At 42.2% G+C, this 19,366-nt stretch overlaps 1 protein-coding gene and 1 pseudogene across 1 annotated transcript; both read right to left on the bottom strand.

The window, feature by feature from the left end:
• Positions 1–2,404: 2,404 nt before the first annotated feature.
• Positions 2,405–2,516, bottom strand: LOC115030164 (annotated as a pseudogene).
• Positions 2,517–16,981: 14,465 nt separating this feature from the next.
• On the bottom strand, positions 16,982–18,224 carry LOC110286161 (UPF0472 protein C16orf72). Its single transcript, XM_021152631.2, has one exon. The coding sequence runs from the start codon at positions 18,178–18,180 to the stop codon at positions 17,350–17,352; it is 831 nt and encodes a 276-aa protein (XP_021008290.1). The 5' UTR covers positions 18,181–18,224; the 3' UTR covers positions 16,982–17,349.
• Between the last annotated feature and the right edge of the window lie 1,142 nt (positions 18,225–19,366).

Raw genomic sequence — 19,366 nt, 5'->3', positions numbered from 1 at the left:
TTGAAACAATTCTTTGAAGCCGAATCTTGGAGAACTAAAAGAGCAGCCATCAGATTAAAAGCAATAGATCCACAGTCATTTCCATTTCCAAATTCTGGACACCATTATTCCCCTGAGAACTTTTCAGATCAGAAAAAAGACATGTTAATAATACATTCATGAAAGAAAGATGGGGCTCATAAAAATAAAACTAAGACATATGCCTTCTGAGTTGGCCATTGAAGAATGATTTAAAAATGAATGCAACCAGGCTTGGAGGGCACAGATCTGGCATTCAGTCTCTAAGAGAATATGGTACTTGGCATTTTGTCCTCTGGCCTTTGATGTCATTTATATGGGGGGGGGACTGGAAGAAAGGAACACAAAACTGGCAACCCAGAGACCTGCTCCAAGCACAGACAGAAAATTTCCTATTTGACTCTAGACAAGACTCTTTTCCTATGTAAACTTCGGATTCTCCTGTAGAGCAAAAAAGAAGTGGGTGATCTTTAAGCTTATTCCAGCTCTAAAATGCTATAATTCCGTAGCCTGGTCACAAAAATCTGAATGAGTAGTAAGATTTAAAGAAAGTGTATGACTCTGAAGTTCTCTGACAGTATTCCGTATGGGGATGAAGTGTGTGTGTGTGTGTGTGTGTGTGTGTGTGTGTGTGTGTGTGTGTGCGCGCGCGCACACTTGCATCTATTTAAGAAAATCTCAGCAACTGAGAGGTCTTTGGAGCACAGAGCATTCTGACAATTACTTAATTCTATCCCCATCCCTACTCTCTGGCAGTAGATAGCATGAGGACAGAATCTAGGCCTCCAATACACTAGACAACTAGTCTACCACTGAGGTCCACCTCCAGCCCAAATTATAAGCATTTTAAAATTATCAACTTCTCATATCATATAAAACTGGCAAATAATAGGGAGAATTTTACCTAGACTCATACTCTTTAATACTCTTAGTATATTACAATTTTATCAAACAAATAAAAATCTAACTGTCAGAAGCATGCTTTCAGTAAAGACAGCTCTGTTTTACTATTAAGATTTTTCATGAAGATATGTTCTAGTAAAAATTAGCATCGTTAATATCAGACTTTTCATATTATAATTTAATTTGTATGCTAATGTTGTTGGCTTCATAAACTAGGAAACTAACTGTTTCTGTACAAAGAGGGAAAAAAAGGTGTTTAATTTCATATAAACTCTTAGCTATTTCTACATATATGTTATTTCAGAGAGTAAATATCCAGGTTTCTTTAAATTGGTATATCTTAACCCCCTTTCTCTCCTTTCCCCTATTCCCACTCCTCTTCTCTCCCCTCCTCTTCCATTTTTTTTTCTTTCTCAAAATTTGCTAATCAGCCAATTAGGGATTCCAACAATTGTAAGTGTCAGGGAAGGAAGACAGGAAAGAGAAATGGGAAAGTAGTCAAGGTAAGAAAATAACTTCACTTTAAAGAGTGTCCACCGTTAACCCCTAGAGAATTTACACTGCACCTTGACGGTCTTGCTGTTCCCAGTCTCCACCCCTCCCACCTTCCTTCCCTATTATAATCGTTAGGTCAGTTAATTGGCTGATTAAGAATACCCTGGCATTTTTATTAACTGGCAATTAGAGTCAGGCCCTGAGGCACAGAAGATCCTCCTGATTGGGGGTGTCACTTGGGTTATAAAGATTAATAAAGTCAAATGAGCTTTAAGGTCTGGCTTAGTTAATTTAATCTTCTGTATGGATATTTGAGCAATATCCATCCCTCTAATATTATCTTGGTTGCTTTCAAACTAAACCAAATTCATTCTAGAACAGCAGTCATTTATCTTTTTAAAAAGAGGGAAAGTACATATTGGAATCCTGTGCAAATATCACACAGTGCAAAGCTGTAAAGATACCTGCTAAACTGATGCTTCTTGTACTTTAGTCACCACTCTCTAGTTCCTTTCTTTCAGGACCATTCAATAGAAGACCCAAGTTCCTCATGAAATAAATCCGCAAGAATATGATATGTGGCATGCCCTAATCCCTTTAACCTATGTAAATCCTCTCATCCCTTCTTTCTATAATTGTCTAAGAGAAGTTGGCACTTCTGAATTGCCATTGCACAGGGTGGCAAGTTATGGGCAATGCAAATGATCCCTTATAGTCCAAAGACTTGGTGTGATTATAAGAAGATGGTGTACCATATTAAAATCATAGCCTGGATAGGCAACTTCAGAATAAGAATATTCTGCAGAATTGATACTGACTGTGAATGTAATAACAAGAGGAAAGTAATCCCAGGGAAATGGTAAAGGCAATGTATACCTAAGGTATAGATTGGTAAAGCAGAATCTATACCTCAAGATGGTGGATCAGATACGGTCCAAAGTAAAAATCCTGTGCAATAAACGGCAGGTCACAGCTTCTTAACAGTGAAGAAAGTTACTTATGCAAGACAAATCTGATACCAGTCCAATGAAACAAGAACGTGCTCTTCATAGCTAGTAAGAGAGACTACCGTAGCCAGCAGGTTCCAAAAATGCAAGAATATTCTTTACACGTAAAATGGGAATAATAACAGAACTCACTTCATAGGTTGAAGGAAAACCCAAGGAGACAATATCAAAGCACTTTCTGTTTGTTTGTTTGTTTGTTTGTTTTGAGACAGGGTTTCTCTGTGTAGCCCTGGCTGTTCTGGAATTTTGAAGATCAGACTGACCTCAAATTCAGAGATCTGCCCACCTCTGCCTCCCAAGTGCTGGGATTGAAGGTGTGCACCACCACTTGGATTCAAAGAACTTTTTTTTTGTCAAGCTTGACACATAGTAAATAATCAATAACCAACCACTATTACTCACATACAAATCTTTTCTCATTTGATATGCTAGATGGTGGGGGAACACAGAAGTTGCCCCCCGTGCATATGCATATATATGCATGTGTGTGTATGTGTATATATGTATGTATGTATGTATGTATGTGTGTATGTATGTATGTATATATATACATATATATATATGTATGTATGTGTGTATGTATATGTATGTATATATGTATGTGTATGTATATCTATATATCTATATATCTATATCTATATATCTATATCTATATCTATATCTCCTGAGATCTTGGAAAACACAGAGGAAAGAGATCAGAAAACACACAATTTTAGCTTAGAAAGGGAAGAATACATTTGATCACATTAAACCCAGGGTTAAGGAAATGTCTCATTTTGGTGATCTAGGTCTATGTCAAGTTATCAGGACTCAGAAAGATTTGAGGTCTGCTCAACAACCACAGGCATTCACAAAAGCTGCTACAGTTTGGGGTATTAAGGATACTAGATAATTTTTCCACTAGAACACATCTTCATAGAAAACTTCAATAATAGTAAAACAGAAGAATTGCATGAAGTAACTTGGTTTCTCCTGAACACAGAAGTGAAAAGAATGACTAATGAGCAAACTTTTGGATTTTAATCTTTGCTTGTACTAGTTGTTTGACCTTAAGCAACAGAGCTAACCTCTTGTATAAGTTAATTATGCTGCTATGATCAAATACCTGGCAACAAGCAACATAGGGTAAGAAGGATTTATTTTGCATCAGGGTTTGAGGATATATTCTATTATGGCCAGGAAGGCCTGGCAGCAGGAGCTGCTTCTAAATGTGGCTGTAGTGTGAGGCTGATTCCTTACATCTTGGCAGATTGGGAAAAAGAGTAGGGAAAATTATTTCAGCTGGATTTCTCATTTTTATGTTCTTATTTGGTCCAGGACTCCCCTCCATGGGATGGTACCTCCCATACACAGATCATGTCTTACCCTCTCAGTCAACACCGAAAAATCCCTCACATATGCACTCACGAACTCACCTCATCAGTGCCCTAGGGTTTTTTTTTTTTTTAGTTCAGTCCGCTGACAATCAAAATTAAGCATCCCAGCTCTCTATTCTTCGAGTTTAACTCCTGTAAACCAGGATGATAATGTCCTAATTTATCATCCATGTTATGAACACTAAATAATGTAATACTTATAAACCATTTACATGAGAATATTATGAAAGTGGCTTATATATAAGATTCCTTAAATAAGCAAAACTCACAAGGTACATTGTAATGGTTGCCTTACTCTTTCCCCCAAATGGCAAACTGTGTCTGCCTAGAAGGCAGAAATGTGCCACAGTAAGGGAACCAGCACTTAACCTCACTGTCTTGCTTTCCTCATTCTCTATGCCACAGACACATGGTGGCAGATGCAATGGGTATTTATCAGCGTTGTTAACCTTTTAAACCTATGAGGAAAGGGGAAAGGGCGTCTACCATGGGACACAATTGGAAAGGCTGTGCTCTGTCTCTAAACCTTACTTCTTCCAGAGCCCTCTTCAACTGTCCTTTGCCTATGCGACACAGAATACAAACCTCTTCCTTCAAAATAACCCAGGGGCTTAGAGATATGGCCCAGTGGTTAGGAAAAGTGGTTGCTCTTCCAGGAGACCCAGGTTTAATTCCCTGTACTCATATGGGGGCTCACAACCATCTGTAACTCCAGTTCCAGGAGATAAAATATCCTATTCTGATATTTGTGGGCACTAAGTATTCATGTGGTACACAGACATACATGCAGACAAAACACCCATGCACGTGAAATAAAAATAAAAATTTAAGAATAAAATAATCCAGATGAAAATAGAATGTGACATTGGAAAGTCTATCTCTAAGTTGTATACCCTCTGACTATTGTGGAGTCACTTGTACTCAGAGAAGGGAGAGATGACTTTAGGAAAATGATCCAATTCATATTTTCCCAATGTCTTTAGATTCAATATCAAGTTGCATTTAGAAAAGAATAGTTGACTGTTCTCATCCCAACATTTGCTATTTAGATCCTTTGCAGGCTGGCATGCCTTCCAAGAGTTTAAACCAAATGCCATTTCATGATTTCTGGTGTGCTGTTTGCATGGAACTATGGGACAGTCACATACACACTGAATGCCCTGATCTTGGCCTTTTTGACCCCCTCATATTGCATCACTAATGCATGCATGAACTATAGAGTTAAGGGTTTCCAAGGTGTAAAACTAAGTAGAAAATACTACCCTTTCTTTCACACTTGTGTTTTCTCCATGGCAATTCTGTTACTGTAGCAAGATTCCTCAACACAGAATTTTGGCCCCTATCATGAACTTAAAGGATAATAGCACAGCCAGCCAAAAAACATAACCAGGGGTTGGGGTTGAATAGGTGGCCATGTGTTTAATTGTACTTGTTCCCCCCCCCCCAGAGGACCCAGGTTCAGTTCTTAGCACCTGAAATGTGGCTTATGATTAGGCAGTTTCAGGGGAGTCTGGTGTTCTCTTCAGACCTCCTTAGGCACCAGGCAGGCCTGTGGTAGACATATATACATTCAGGCAAAACAGTCATATGTGAGGTGGATAAATCTGTTTTGTTTTTGTTTTTGTTTTTTTTTAGTAGAGGAAACGTCTAAAATATCATAGCACAGTAGATAGAATTTAGAGATTAAAAGGGGGGATTGCTGAGTCCAAATTTACCCTTCACTTTACATCTAAAGAAATGCAAGTCCAGAGTCTCCAGACTCCTAGGCAAGTGTTCCTTCCACTTTACACAGTCTGCAAGTTTCCATGTATATGAATAGTTTTGATCACCAATACAAGGCTTGGGGTGTGAGTCACCTCATTCAGGGACATCTTAATGCACTTAGATTTGCACTTAGATTTGCACTTACACATGCTGATTTCTTTTTGTGAGTAAAAAATCCGTTGTGTTCTGAGTTAAATCTGTTTCTGGAATTCCAAGTATGGAAAATAGATGCTGTTCATGAAGGTTACTATGTCAAAAGGATGCATTTGATCCTCTTTGCATGCTACAACAGAAACCTTCAAGGAGCAGCTACTCCCATTCTACCTGCTATCATTTGATAATGCTTGATTTGAATTAAATGAAGAGTAGGGCTCCTGGCCAGATGTGGTAGCACACACCTTTAATCCCAGAACTTGGAAAGCAGAGGCTAGGCTAGGCAGAGCTGCATGATGAGAATCTGTTTCCAAAATATACCAGGAAAAGAAAAGAAAAGACAAAAGAACTACTGGATTTGCAATCCTGCACTGATTTCAGGGCTTTCAGGTTGAAACACATTTCTATAAATAGAAAACTGACTAATGGGAAGAAATTAATCTACCCAACCTCAAGGAATGACCTGCTCTATGGAGCTATGTATATTTTACTTCACATAACAACTGTTATCTTTTTGTTGAATATAAAATTATCTTTGTCGATGAAATATATGCTAATCCCTATAGGGAGCACTTTCTTTTTAGTTAATAGAATTATTTTATGATAATACTTCTCTACAATTAGTGCTTTGATTTTTTTTATTAAATTTCTCAACATAGACCTAGCCTAGGTATCCTTAATTCTCAGCACTTGATATAAATTGGAGGAAGCAGAAAAGGCAGAGGCAATACGAGGCAACAGGCCAGGAAATGGGAGAACTGGATTAGCCCAGTTTGACCACAGGCAGATCAATACAGCAGTCAGCACTTACCTACGCATTTGCTGTCCATGCTCTTCTTTTTATTAATCATTTTATTCGTTTATATTTCAAATGTTATCCCCTTTCCCGGTTTCCCCTCTGCAAACCCCCTATCCCATCTCCCCTCCCCCTGCTTCTATAAAGGTGCTCCCCCACCCACACACCCACTCCCATCTTCCCGCCCTCACATTCCCCTACACTGGGGTGTGGAGCCTTCCCAGGACCAAGGGGCTCCCCTCGCAGTGATACCAGATAAGGCCATCCTCTGCTCCATATGTATCTGGGGCCATGGGTCCCCTTCGGTGGTTTAGTCCTTGGGAGCTCTCAGGGTTCCGATTAGTTGTTATTGTTCTTCCTATGGGGTTTCAAATCACCTTAGCTCCTTCAGTCCTTCCCCCAACTTTTCCACTGGGGTCCCCAAACTCAGTCCAATGGTCTGCTGTGAGTATTCCATCATGATCTTTTTTATATATAAATATTTCTTCATTTTTACATCTGAGTACTCTATCTGCATGTACACCTACATACCAGAAGAGGGCGCTATATCCCATTATAGATGGTTGTAAGCATGTGGTTGCTGAAAATTGAACTCAGGACCTCGGGAAGAGCAACCAGTGCCCTTAACTGCTGAGTCATCTCTGCAGGCCCCACTGTCCATGCCCTTAAGTACTATTAGTTAACCTCCTTCAGAAAATATTATGTGGAAAGTCCACAACAATTTGTACATTTTAAGTTGTGTACCATTCTGACATAAAATCATCCCTTCTTTCCTAGTATCCACACTACATATGCTAGTGACTAAATCTCTTAGTAACCATCACAGGTATCAGAATGATAAACTGAGAAAGTAAAGGATAAATTAGCATAGGTATGTACATATAGGAGTACTATGTAGTGAGTGCTATACAGAGAGGTAAGTGCAGCCTCTAGTCTCAGATATCTTGGGATTAAATTTTTTTCTGGACCCAAATTTCTTTACCTGTAATATTGCCAGAGATGGAATCTATGAGAATAAAGGCTGGGGATGTCACTTAGTGGTACAGCTCTTACCTTGATGCCCAAAACCCTGGATTTCATCCTTAGAACTGAAAAAAAAAAAAAAATTAAGGGGAGATGGAATGAAAGGAGGGAAGAAGGGAGAAGTCAGTAAACTCAAATGTAGTACAAACATCTCTGAGAAAGCACTTGGTAAACAGTAGCACTGTTTAATTGAATTAAATTTGGAATGGGCTGCCTGATTATACTTTATTACTTTTTGAACTATAATCAGTATAACCAATGTGATACTTGCACAACTCTAAAACTTATGAATGGATCTTGTGCTGATCTGATCCTTGTTACTTAGTTTGTACTCTTTTTACATGTATTCATGGGGGGGGGGTGGCACACGTGTACCACAGTGTGCATGTGGAAGCCTGAGAACATCCTGTGTGAGGTGGTTCTCTCCTTCCACAGTATGGATCCTGGATATTGAACACAGATTGTCAGGCGTGGTTGCAAGTGCCTTTACCAGTCTCCCCATCTTGCCCATCTATGTTTGCCCTTCATATCACAACAATTCCTCATTACTAGAAAACTAGCTACTACATGCTATAATTAGATATGTACTAGAGAATTAACGGGATAAATACCTTCTTGTTGCTGTCTTTCCTGAAGCTGAAATATTGTTGTAGCATGATCCTGGGATAGCAGCACAAAAGAGCTTCAAATCTGTGCAGAAGACACAGGAGTCATTTGAAATTGATGTAGTAAAAAGTTGCCTTATTGGAGACAGTGGCATGCAGCTGTAATTGCAGCACTGGTGAGGCAAAAGCAGGAGAGTTCCTGGGCCTGCTGACCAACCAGTCTTTCTGAATTGCTGAGCTTCAGGTTCAATCATAAATCCTGCCTCAACAACAACAACAAAAAAAGTGGCTTGGGTTTCATGCAACAAACACAGCATGCATGAAAAAAAGCTCACCATATAAAATGCACAAGATGAATGCTGTGCACAAAGATCTAGAGAAGTCATGGGCACCTTTGAGCCTCTCTTTTCATAGCTCTCTAGCCCATGTCAACCCTTCTGAATGTCTTAATAAACTGCTTCTAATTCTATTTCTAAAATAATAATAACTTAGAGAACAATTAAGAAAGGTAAACTCTGACACCCAACTACAAATAGATAAATGTTACCTTAATATATGACCTGAAACTGAAACAGAGAAAAAAAAAGTAGCCAGGACAGACATCAGTATGAATGATCAAGTGTTCTAAATAGACTTCAGATTACTCAGGAAAGAAAATGAACAATTAATAAGACATAATGAAATTTAAAATTCTCTGTACAACAAAGGAAACAGATAATCACATGAATGTATAGACTACAAAGTAGGAGATCTTTGCTAGATACACAACTGGTCAAGGATTAATATCTAAATTATACAAACAAGGCAGAAACTAAACAGTAAGAAATCAATCCAATCAATAAGTAAGTTAATTAAATGAAGACATGCTTCCCAAAAGAAGTGCAAACAGCCAATAAACATGAAAAAAAGTTCAAAATCAGGTGTTAGAGAGATAGTGAGCCTGAACTCCACTTGCAAAGGACCCACGTTCGGTTTCCCAAACCCACAGCAAGCAGCACACCACTGCCTGTAACTCTAGCTCCAAGGGCACCCAATCTACCAGGCATTCCAGGGCACCCTCTTTTTTTTTAATTTTTTTATTGGGTATTTTCCTCATTTACATTTCCAATGCTATCCCAAAAGTCCCCCATATACTCCCCACCCACTCCCCCACCCACCCACTCCCACTTCTTGGCCCTGGCGTTCCCCTGTACTGAGGCATATAAAGTTTGTACGACCAATGGGCCGAGGGCACCCTCTTTTACATGTGCACTTGAAACACATGCACACGCACACATACACAAATTTAAAAATATATAGATCTTTTAAAAATGTTCAGCCTCAGTGGCTATCGAGAAATACAAATTAAAACTCCATAGAGATCCCATCACATGAGTTAGAATGAAAATCAAGAGAATAAAAGCTAGTGAGGATGTGGACAAAGAAAATCCTGATATCCTGTTTATTAATCCAAGCACGGTGGGCATAAGTGTAGAGGCTCCTTGAAATACTAAAAATATATACCATATGTCTAAGCTATACTACAGCTGTAGACAAAGGACTTCAAGTCAATTGTCACAGAGATACTTGCTCATTAATGTGTATTATAGAACTATTTACCATAACAAAGTTATGCAGCCAAACCAGTGATTTAAAAACAGGAGTGGAGAAAGGACAATATATACACAAGAGATTTTTTTTCAGCCATAAAAGACTTAACTTTTATTATTTGCAGGAAAATAGATGCAACTGGACATGATCAGAGTAAATAAAGTCAGTCTCAGAAAGATAAATGTATATTTTGTCTCATTTGTGGTTTCTAGATTTTATATAGATACATAAAATATTTGTACACGTGCCATGAAAGTAGAAGCAGATCTCTCTGCAGGGGAAAAGCAGGGAGAAATGGGAGAGCAAAGCAGGAGAAGAGGCAGGATGGGGGAGGACTAGAAACTCATTGTAGAAAATATATTTGTATGAAAACATCCATATGTAAAACGGTACCATGATATGATTAATATATACAATGAAGCAAAAACTAAAGTCAAAATGGCTTTAAGAAACAGAAAGAGCAGAGTGAGTTGTAAGCAAACAGAATGTAGACATACTGAATGAATAGCTCTGTTAAACGGCATTTAGAATAAACGTAGTATCAGGAGTCAGTTTAGTCGATTTGGTAAATAGAAAGACGTTCGACTCAGGGATTTGGCATTGCAAAAAAAACAGACGAAGCAGTTGACTGATCTATTTTTTTTCCCAGTAAGTTCTCTGGGATATTCTGTAGTCACGGGCTTGGTTTATGCCTTAAAAGAGGCAAAACTTCTATCACTCAGAGCAAAGTAGAGATAGCTGCAGTGAGATGCAGCAACTTCCAAACCTTTACCCACACTGGGACATTCTTCCATTGGGTTGTTTGGAATATAGATGCAAACTTGAAGTTGTCTTTTCCTAGTCTTCTTTTTTTACCTCCTGGAGTAGCCTTGAATGATTTCTGATGACAGAAGCCACTATTACAGTGATGTCAGGGCACGTCTCATTTTCTAGTTCAAATCCTTGTTCATGCTGTTTGCTAAGTACTTGTTCCCTGTGACAGCTTTCAGCCAAACAGAACACACTGAATACTGCATTCCAATCCACTCTGTCCTGCTGGGCTCTGAGGAAAACAATCTCTTCCAACTCCATCACGTGAACTTTTCACAAGGAACAATCCCCCTCAGACAATTCCATTCAGACATACTATCCGTGAAACTGGGCCTTGGGAAGAGGTGACATCACAGACTTTCCCCTCTGGCCAGGGTCATGACCACCAAAGTTGTATTTAAGAGGCTCCCACATGGTTTGGCACATGATTTTCTTAACAATTTAACATTTCCCCCAATGCTCCCATACGCTTCCAATTTAAGATAGTCACACTTAAATACAAAATTGGGTTCTGGTGTCAAGAAAGCCAGGGATTTCAAGAAGAATGAGAAAATTGCAGCCTGGGTAGGAGGATAAATGTAAGACATAATACACATAACACGTGCCATATGTGGGGTTTTGGAGTGGGGTATTAGAAGGCATAAAATCAGAAAGTATTTCATCAACCAAGAGGCTGGATTGTTACAGCGGTGCTAGGGATGTGTTTGCCTAGCATAGGAGAGGTCCTGGGTTCTAGCCCCTAGCACCATGAAAAAACACTATACAATGTTCAAAAATAATCTTTATTTAAATCAATAAAATCTTTGAAAAAATATCTGCAGCCAGGGTTTGGAAGTGAGGGCTTTGGAAGCAGCGGGAAGATTATTCCTCTGAGCTGGACAGCCAATTTGCCTCTAATTAGGCTACAATAGGAACAGAGCAGAAACCCCACTGCATTCTGAGGAATTTGCAGCTGTCTACAGAAAGGCCTGCCTAGCAGCTACTGAAGAAGAGTTTGGATCCATCTCAAAGCTCTTTAAGTGAAGAAAGCAGCTTATTTATCAGGGTGCTTTCCGAACCAGTTCTTCCCAGAGTTGGAGCCTGTGAAACTGCCAACCTCCAAGTCTCCCTTTTTGTGCACTGAATCTCAACATCTATCTGGCTACAAAAAATATACTCTGACTTAGCATTTTTGGAAAATAGAGTAACTGAACCATTTTTGGCTGTACTCTGCATAGTAGCTATGTCTAACCTGCAGCCCGAGGGTAGCATGCACCCCAAGGTAGACATGAATGTGGCTCAGCAGAAAAATCATAAGCTTTCTTAAAACATTATGAGATTAGTAAATAGATCATGTAGTGTTTTGTTAAAACAAAACAAAATGACGACAACAAAAAGCATGTTGTGCCACAATCTCAAAACACTGAACATGCCTACAGCTTTTTCCCCTTATTCTTGTCCTAGTGTAGAAAATGGAATCAAAAGAAAGAGGGATGCACAGTGTACACATGTTCCCGACCTCCATGTAGACATACCACAGCCACCTACCTAAGCAGTTTCCTACCTTTGAATAATTGTACCTTGGCAGTCCTTACTACAAGGATCTTGTAGAGTTAAACTGATTATATACCACTGCCTGCCTAATGACATCATAGGTTAGAGTGCAGAGTTGCAGGGGATCTAAAAGATCATTTAGCACAACCAGTGACTGTTTTATATACCAATCAAAAAGGGGCTTACTCAAGGTCAGGTAGTTACTGGGGAAATCAAGGGTTAATGTAGGTACCTTGTTCTTGCATCAAAGCCAACACGTGGTAATCATATATCTAATTAGAACGGTCAATAACCTATTTGCTCTAGTTCTTTGGGGAAGCATATGTAGTGTGCTAAAGAATAAAACTGTTCCTCTGAAGGAATGTTTTGAGCTTTGTTTCCTCTAATATTACTTTGTGGCAAACCTTCTTTTTCATTAAAAACATAAATGTATAGCATAATACTGATTATGCTTTGTCAAGCTACATATGAAATCGTAGGGTTTTCATATACATCCCCAGGGAACTGAGCACCTTGAAACAAGAGTGAATAATTTATAGTTCAATGCATAAAACTGCAAACTTACATAATGATGACCCCCCCAAAGTGAAGATATATGAGAGAGAGAGAGAGAGAGAGAGAGAGAGAGAGAGAGAGAGAGAGAGAGAGAATGAATGAATATTCCATCCTGACATAGAAGGGCAAGAAAGGTGCCCGGACCCTGTAGAACAAGGATGAGTTGAATAGACAGGGATGGAGGCATCCCAGTTCAGGTCAGAAGGATCTGGCCACAATGATGATTTTTTAAAAACGTAGACTGGGAACTTCAAGTGGTCTGTCTCGGTTAGTAGCTGGATTTGCCATCGTGCTGATAAGGTGGTGACATGCTCCATGAGTGAAAATATCAGTGCCCCCTAAAGAAATATGACAGAGTCCCAAGATAGTGACTTCACATCACAAATTCCTCATCTGCATCTCACCCTCAACGTGTGAATTTAAAAGGCCACACACAATATAACCAAGAGAGGGACAGTGAAGGGAGCAACAGAATTTACCAAAAAGTGATTTTGGGACTCTAGGTGAGATTGGCTGCAGCATTTGTGAAATGAATAGTTGATTCTGCCAAGGATGGGGTCTTCCACTGTTACTTGAAGATCAAATGTAAATGTTCGGGGACTGCCAGACAAAGGTCTGAGTACCTACTCCACTGCCTGATAAGAGCCACAGAGATCTAATTGCAATGTTTTCAAACTAGCAGTTGGTTTGTGATTGTTATGTGAGAGTGGAGGTTTAAAGACCTAGAGGTTAGGAAACAAGTATTCTCTTGGGCTTCTATATAAAAAAAAATCGGAAATTGGGGAATTCTATATGTAAAGAGCTGTCTTTGTTGTTTTATGAGACAGGGTCTTACTATGTAGTCCTAAGTAGCCTGGACTATGGATCAGGCTGGCCTCGAACTTAATCTCAAAAAGATCCACATGTCTCTGATTCCTGAGGGCTGGGATTAAAGACATATGCCACTACACATAGTTTACATACTTAATTTATACTTGAAGCTAGAAAGAAAAAGTACAAAGTATGCAACGTGACTAGAAAGATGCTATCTATAAACAGGTAGATTCTCTTCAGACACACAGAAAGTTTTCCTACAATGATCAATTTAAAATGAGCTCCTTGACTGAAGAAAGGCTACCCAGAGACTGCCCCACCTGGGGATCCATCCCATATACAGTTACCAAACCTAGACACTATTGTGGATGCCAACAAGTGCTTGCTGACAGGAGCCTGATATAGCTGTCTCCTGAGGGGCTCTGCCAGTGCCTGACAAATACAGAGGTGGAGGCTTGCAGCCAACCATTGGACTGAGCAGGGGGTCAATGATGGAGGAGTTGGAGAAAGGACTGAAGGAGCTGAGGGGGTTTGCAGCCCCATAGGGGTCTGCAACAGAGTCAACCAGCCAGACCCCCACCCAGATTCCTCCCAGACACTGGACCACCAACCAAAGAGTACACATGGAGGGACCCATGGCTCAGGCTGCATATGTGGCACAGGATGGCCTTGTTGGATATCAATCAGTGGGAGGAACAGCCCTTGGGCCTGAGGGTTTCGATGCCTCAGTGTAGGCAGAAAGGCAGGAGTGGGTGTGTGGGTGGGGGAGCACCCTCACAGAGGCAGGGGGATGGGATCAGCAGTTTCCGAAGGGGAGACTTGGAAAGGGGAAAACATCTGAAATGTAAATAAAGAAAATATCCAATAAAAAAGAAAAAAAAATATGAGCTCCTTTAATCAATCACATATCTTGGGATCAGACTTCATGTTTCATACTTACAGATCCCTTCCTGAAAAGAGGTAGTTTTAGCGGACCCTCTCATTGACATTTGTAAGTCAGCTGGAGAGTGGCTTTGAAATGGCCAAATTCAAGATAAATAATCTTGCTCTTCCCCTCCCTCCCTTTCTTCCTTCCTTCCTCTCTTCTCCTCTCCCCTCCCCCCCCCGGAGTTGGTCATAGGACAAAAAGCTTACTCTCATCACTGCAAATGAAGGTAAAGGCACAAAATGGGTAATCATGTAAGAATAAGTGCATGGACATCAAGCACCTTTCTGAGGGAAGGCCCTTTGTCATACCTGGATTGAGCTGATGGCTCTAGTCATCTGCTTCTGTAAAATTTATGCGTTATGTGTCCATATGAATCAGACACTGTACTGCTCGTTCAGGATTACCAAAATAAACAAGACAAACAAAATACCTGCTCTCGTAATGGCATACGGTATTCCAACCCACACACCCATATACCTATTAAAATTACAGTTGTTTCTTAGTTAAATCTGTGCCCAGAATGCCTCAGTGATTCCACCAGAAGAGTATCCTCAAGCAGTAGAAACAAAGAGAGAAAAAAAAAAAATCAAGGGGGAGTCCATTTATATATCTTCAGAAAGAGATGCAGCTGGAACTGCAGAATGCCTTTTAGGCTTGAAGAAGCATCACAGAATCTTACTTGATGTGCTTTCTATCTTGTGTGGTTTGGAAGAGTTGTGTGAACAAAGGCTTCCTAAAGAAAATCTTATCAGAGAGTCCATCGCCCCAGTCTGGGTTAAGCAAAGGTCAATAGCCCCAGACAAGAACATCTTGTAAGATGCTGAGCTGCCTCCACTCTGGTGGCTTGCTTCTGGACAGCAGGACACCTGCCAAAGCCAAACTTCCCAAAGTACTACTTGGATAGTGGTACTTGGATAGTACTGCTTGGATCCAGATAGAATCTATGAATAGTCATTTGAGACCTCCTAAACTTTGGCCCCACCTCTCTTACCCAATATACTCAAATGGTACTCGATAATCTTCCAAAGAAGGTTTGCCTACTACTCACTTTTCTGGACCCAGTTTAAATCCACCTTTTCCCAGAAGCTGTGGTTCTACCAGAAAGAACTTCTTCTGAGCTCTACACAGCTTTCTCCTGTGCTCTTCCCAAACTAGAAGTCCCTGCTTGGGTACATATTTTATCATCCGAGGCAGCATCAACTCTTTGAGGATAAGGATTATTTTTACGGTTTATATCTCTTCTCAGGATCTAAGACAGTCCCTCAGGGTTTTCACAATGCAATACCAAGTTGGTTTTTTGCTTCTTTTTTCTATCAAGGAATTCAGTTCATAGTCTTGTATTCTTTTAACATATCAGTCAACTATAAATTTTATCCAAAGTCATATTAATGAAGCGGGAACAAATTCGATGTGAACTTAGAGGCAAGGTGCCTTTACTAAACCTGTAATGCTTTATTCACAGTCTTTGGAAGACTCTGGAGGAGATGTGGGGTTTTTTCATGTCCTTCTACTCCTTCCATAATTTCCCTCCCACCACCTCCACCATACCAGCTGTACTGTATCATCACCCCCTCTCAATCAAAACCACATTAGCCTTTTAGATACCCTAGGACCTTTACTTCCATAGTCTTTCTGCACTTGCCCCCTCCCCATATTCTTTCAGGGTACTAGCCCCTGGTTGCAAAGTGTGGTCCTCGGGCAATTTCAGGAACTCTAAGGATGCTGTAGTACTTATTCAGAGTGATGGTCCTAAGTCATGAGTGCCACATATTTACAATTAATACACACACTGTGATATTTAGGGAAGTTTAAACTACATAACAGTAATCTTCAGCTCAAGTAGAATACCAGGGTTTTATTTGCTGATTCCTATGCTTATTTTGTTGCCTTTGCTAAAATAAGTATGGACTTCAATATCTGACCGACTTGTCTTTGTAGAGGGAAAACACTCAGTGAGCTCAGCACTGCTGTGGACACTAGAAATTGGGACTTCATCTGCTATTTGAAATGACCCTAGCAGACACGTAGTTCTATTTACTTAAGAAAAACTGGGGCTAGTGGGTATTAACAGACTTGTTCAAAATCGTCCAGTTACGTTGTGGAGCTAGGGTTCTATTGGTCCTTTCAGTAGAACAATACCATGATTATGCCATGGTGTTCCCTTAAAGAAAGCCCAGCTCATTCTAATTTGTCTGCTACTTTAAAACTGAGTCCACTAATATGTAACCGTAGAGAAACATTTTACATTCCTAAGCAGAAGGCCACCAAGGCCACCACCTTATTTGCATTCCTTGTCTTAAGGTGAGCTGACTTAGTCCATCACTTATTACTAGCCCAATCACTATGGCATCTATTCGCATCACCATCACCCGAAGCAACTTTTCCAATGCGAGTAACAACCTAAAATATATTAACTCCATGGTTTCTTCCCAGAAATTGGATGCATGGTATAGTGGGGTAAACCCAGATGTCTAATCTTACATTTTGGTACAATGGATATGAATTGGCAAAGACTATCACAGCAAGCAAACAAACAAGAAGAATAAAAATTTTTCCAAAAGCAAATAAATATCTATGTATTTCCCCTTTAAGAATTTTAAAATAAGGTCACATTTATTCATTCAACAAACATTTATTGAGCACCAACAACTGTACTCGGTGCAAAGAAATAACAACTTGAACAAGATAAACCAGGCTCCCACCCTCACTGGATGTGTTTTGCTTTAAAGTCTGAATGATATTGCTAACTATGTGATATTTGATGTTCTGTCATAGAGTTATATTTTTTGAAAGTCAGAGTCATAGGAAGCCTCTTCTGGAATACTTTTAAATTTTCTTTATGGTAAACTTGATAGAAATCTTTAACTTGGAGAAGGAAGATCTGCAGTCTCTGGTATGGTTTCAACAAGCAAGTTGATGGTCAAGTTGACTGTCAAGCAGTAAATTGGTGGATGGTGGGCAACCAAAGAAAAGAGGCAGTTTAGACCATTCGGTTACGCTTGTGCAATGAAGAGTCTGTAGCGCCATCACCAAACTGGGCAGAGGTGCGCTTGCGGACTCCCCCACTGTCCAGGAGGAGAGCTAGTTCTTCTGAGCTCAAGGAGTTAGGATCATCTTCGAGGAAGCTACTTTTCCATCGCCCACTGCTGGCAATACCTCCATCTTGAGATGGGGAACCTGGAGGGCCAGATCGCATGCTGATGTTTGCCATGGCACCACTGAGGCCATGGAGAGCAATGGCCTCATGGAAGGGCTGTAGATCGACGTCCACAGGTGCGCTGGACTCAGTGGCAGCAGCTTGAGTGGAGGCAGCCGCCGGTGGCCTGGGGGACATCCGGGAGGTGCGTGGAGGCGGGGGTGTGGGGGGAACTTTGCCACAGAGGAAGCTTATGAGGTCTTCCCGACGAATGACGCTCCTACCCTTCTTCACCCACTCCAGCACGTCTCTCACACGACGCTGGTAGCCAACCTGGACGCCCAGTTCAAAACTTCTCTGGTAGGCATCCCCGCTCTCTTTGTAGAGGCTGGTCACGGCCTTGGCCGCATTCTGGAAAGGGTCCCACATAGAGAGTCCTGGCTGCTGGCACCCGGAATCTTTGTAGAGCTGGGCCACTGCCGTGGCTGAGATCTGGAAGAGGTGCCAGAGCCTCTGGCGCTCGATCTTGAGCCCCGCCGCATCGGCAGCCGCCTCCTCCTGCAGCTCCGGGGACAGCTGCTCCGCCTGCTCCGCCTCTGCAAGGCACTGGCGCTCCCACTTAGAAAACCAGGGCCCGGCGACCTCGGCCTCACGGTCCTTCGGCTGGTCCTCCATCCCTCGCCGCCGCTGCTACCGCCGCCGCTGCCACCGCCGCCTCTGCCGCCTCCTCCTCCTGGCCGCGCGCCCCCCTCCCTTGGGGTCTCGGCCGCCGACTGTGCCCGCTGCGGCTCCTTCACCTCCACCTCCGCCTCAGCCTCCGCCTCCGCCTCAGCCTCAGCCTCCGCGTCCTCCTCTGCCTCCACCTCAGCTCACCTCAGGCTCGGGGCCGCCCTCCGCCTTCCGCGTCCGCCGCCACCTTCACGGGCGCCCCTCGGCGGGCGGGCGGGCGCGGGAGCCGAGACTCCGACCGCTCGTGCGAGCGAGCAAGCGAGCGAGCTCCGCCCGGGACCTTGGTCCCGCCCCGCCCCGCCCCGCCGGCCGGACCCGGCCCGGCCCCCGGGCTGCAGCCTCCGCGGCCGGCCGGCCAGAACTCCAGCGCCGCCGGCGTCCCTGCGTTCCCGCTTCCGGGCTCGCGCTGTCCCCCGCCGGCCGCTCGCTCGCTGGCTCGCGGCGCAGCGGCCTCCCCGCCTCCGCGGGCCAGGCCCGAGCCGGCCGCTCCGCCCCGGCACTCGCTAGCGCCGCGCCTGCTGCACTGAGGGCTCTCGGAGGTGGCCCGCTGCAGAGCTCCCTTCCACGCCGCGCTCTGCCAGCGCGGGGGGGGGGGGGGGGGGGGGCCCTTTGCACACAATATTTTTTGGGTGGACTTGTCAGCTTCTTCCAAATGAGCTGGTGAATTTTTTACAGCCCTGTGTTGTCACAGAGGATTAGGGGAGCAACTTTCTGTTGTCTTTCACGTCTGGGGCGCTGATCAGGGAGGCTGAGGAGTAGAGTGGAAGACCCATCCCTTTAGTTAACTAGACAGGCGATATGGACCCTTTGGCTTCTACACTTAGAAGAAACACGTGGCATAATTCGGTCAGTATTTTGTCGAGGGAGAAAAGGTCACTGCTCCCTTCTCGGCTTTTTAGACCTCAGTTTCCCCAGATGCTCAGTGAGGAACCTTGTCTCTGAGGAACACTTGAAGGTCTCTTAGAAGCACTTGAAGGTCATGATTGCGAGGCGCCCTGCTGTTCTCTCACAATACTTCTTTGGAACTAGTTGCATACTTATCAGATTCTAAGAGGGATGGCCAGACATAGCACTGATCTCCTTAGTCTTACTGTAAAGGTTTATATCATTTTAAAACTTGGGATGGTAAGGG

The sequence above is a fragment of the Mus caroli genome, chromosome X (assembly GCF_900094665.2).
Source record: "Mus caroli chromosome X, CAROLI_EIJ_v1.1, whole genome shotgun sequence".
NCBI classification, from domain to species: domain Eukaryota; kingdom Metazoa; phylum Chordata; class Mammalia; order Rodentia; family Muridae; genus Mus; species Mus caroli.
The sequence above is the reverse complement of the archived record's forward strand: the minus strand, read 5'-3'. Positions and strand labels throughout refer to the sequence as shown.

What these genes read in the sequence shown, in the direction of transcription:
- LOC110286161 (XM_021152631.2), bottom strand. Translation starts at nt 18,180, where the DNA reads ATGGAGGACCAGCCGAAGGACCGTGAGGCCGAGGTCGCCGGGCCCTGG.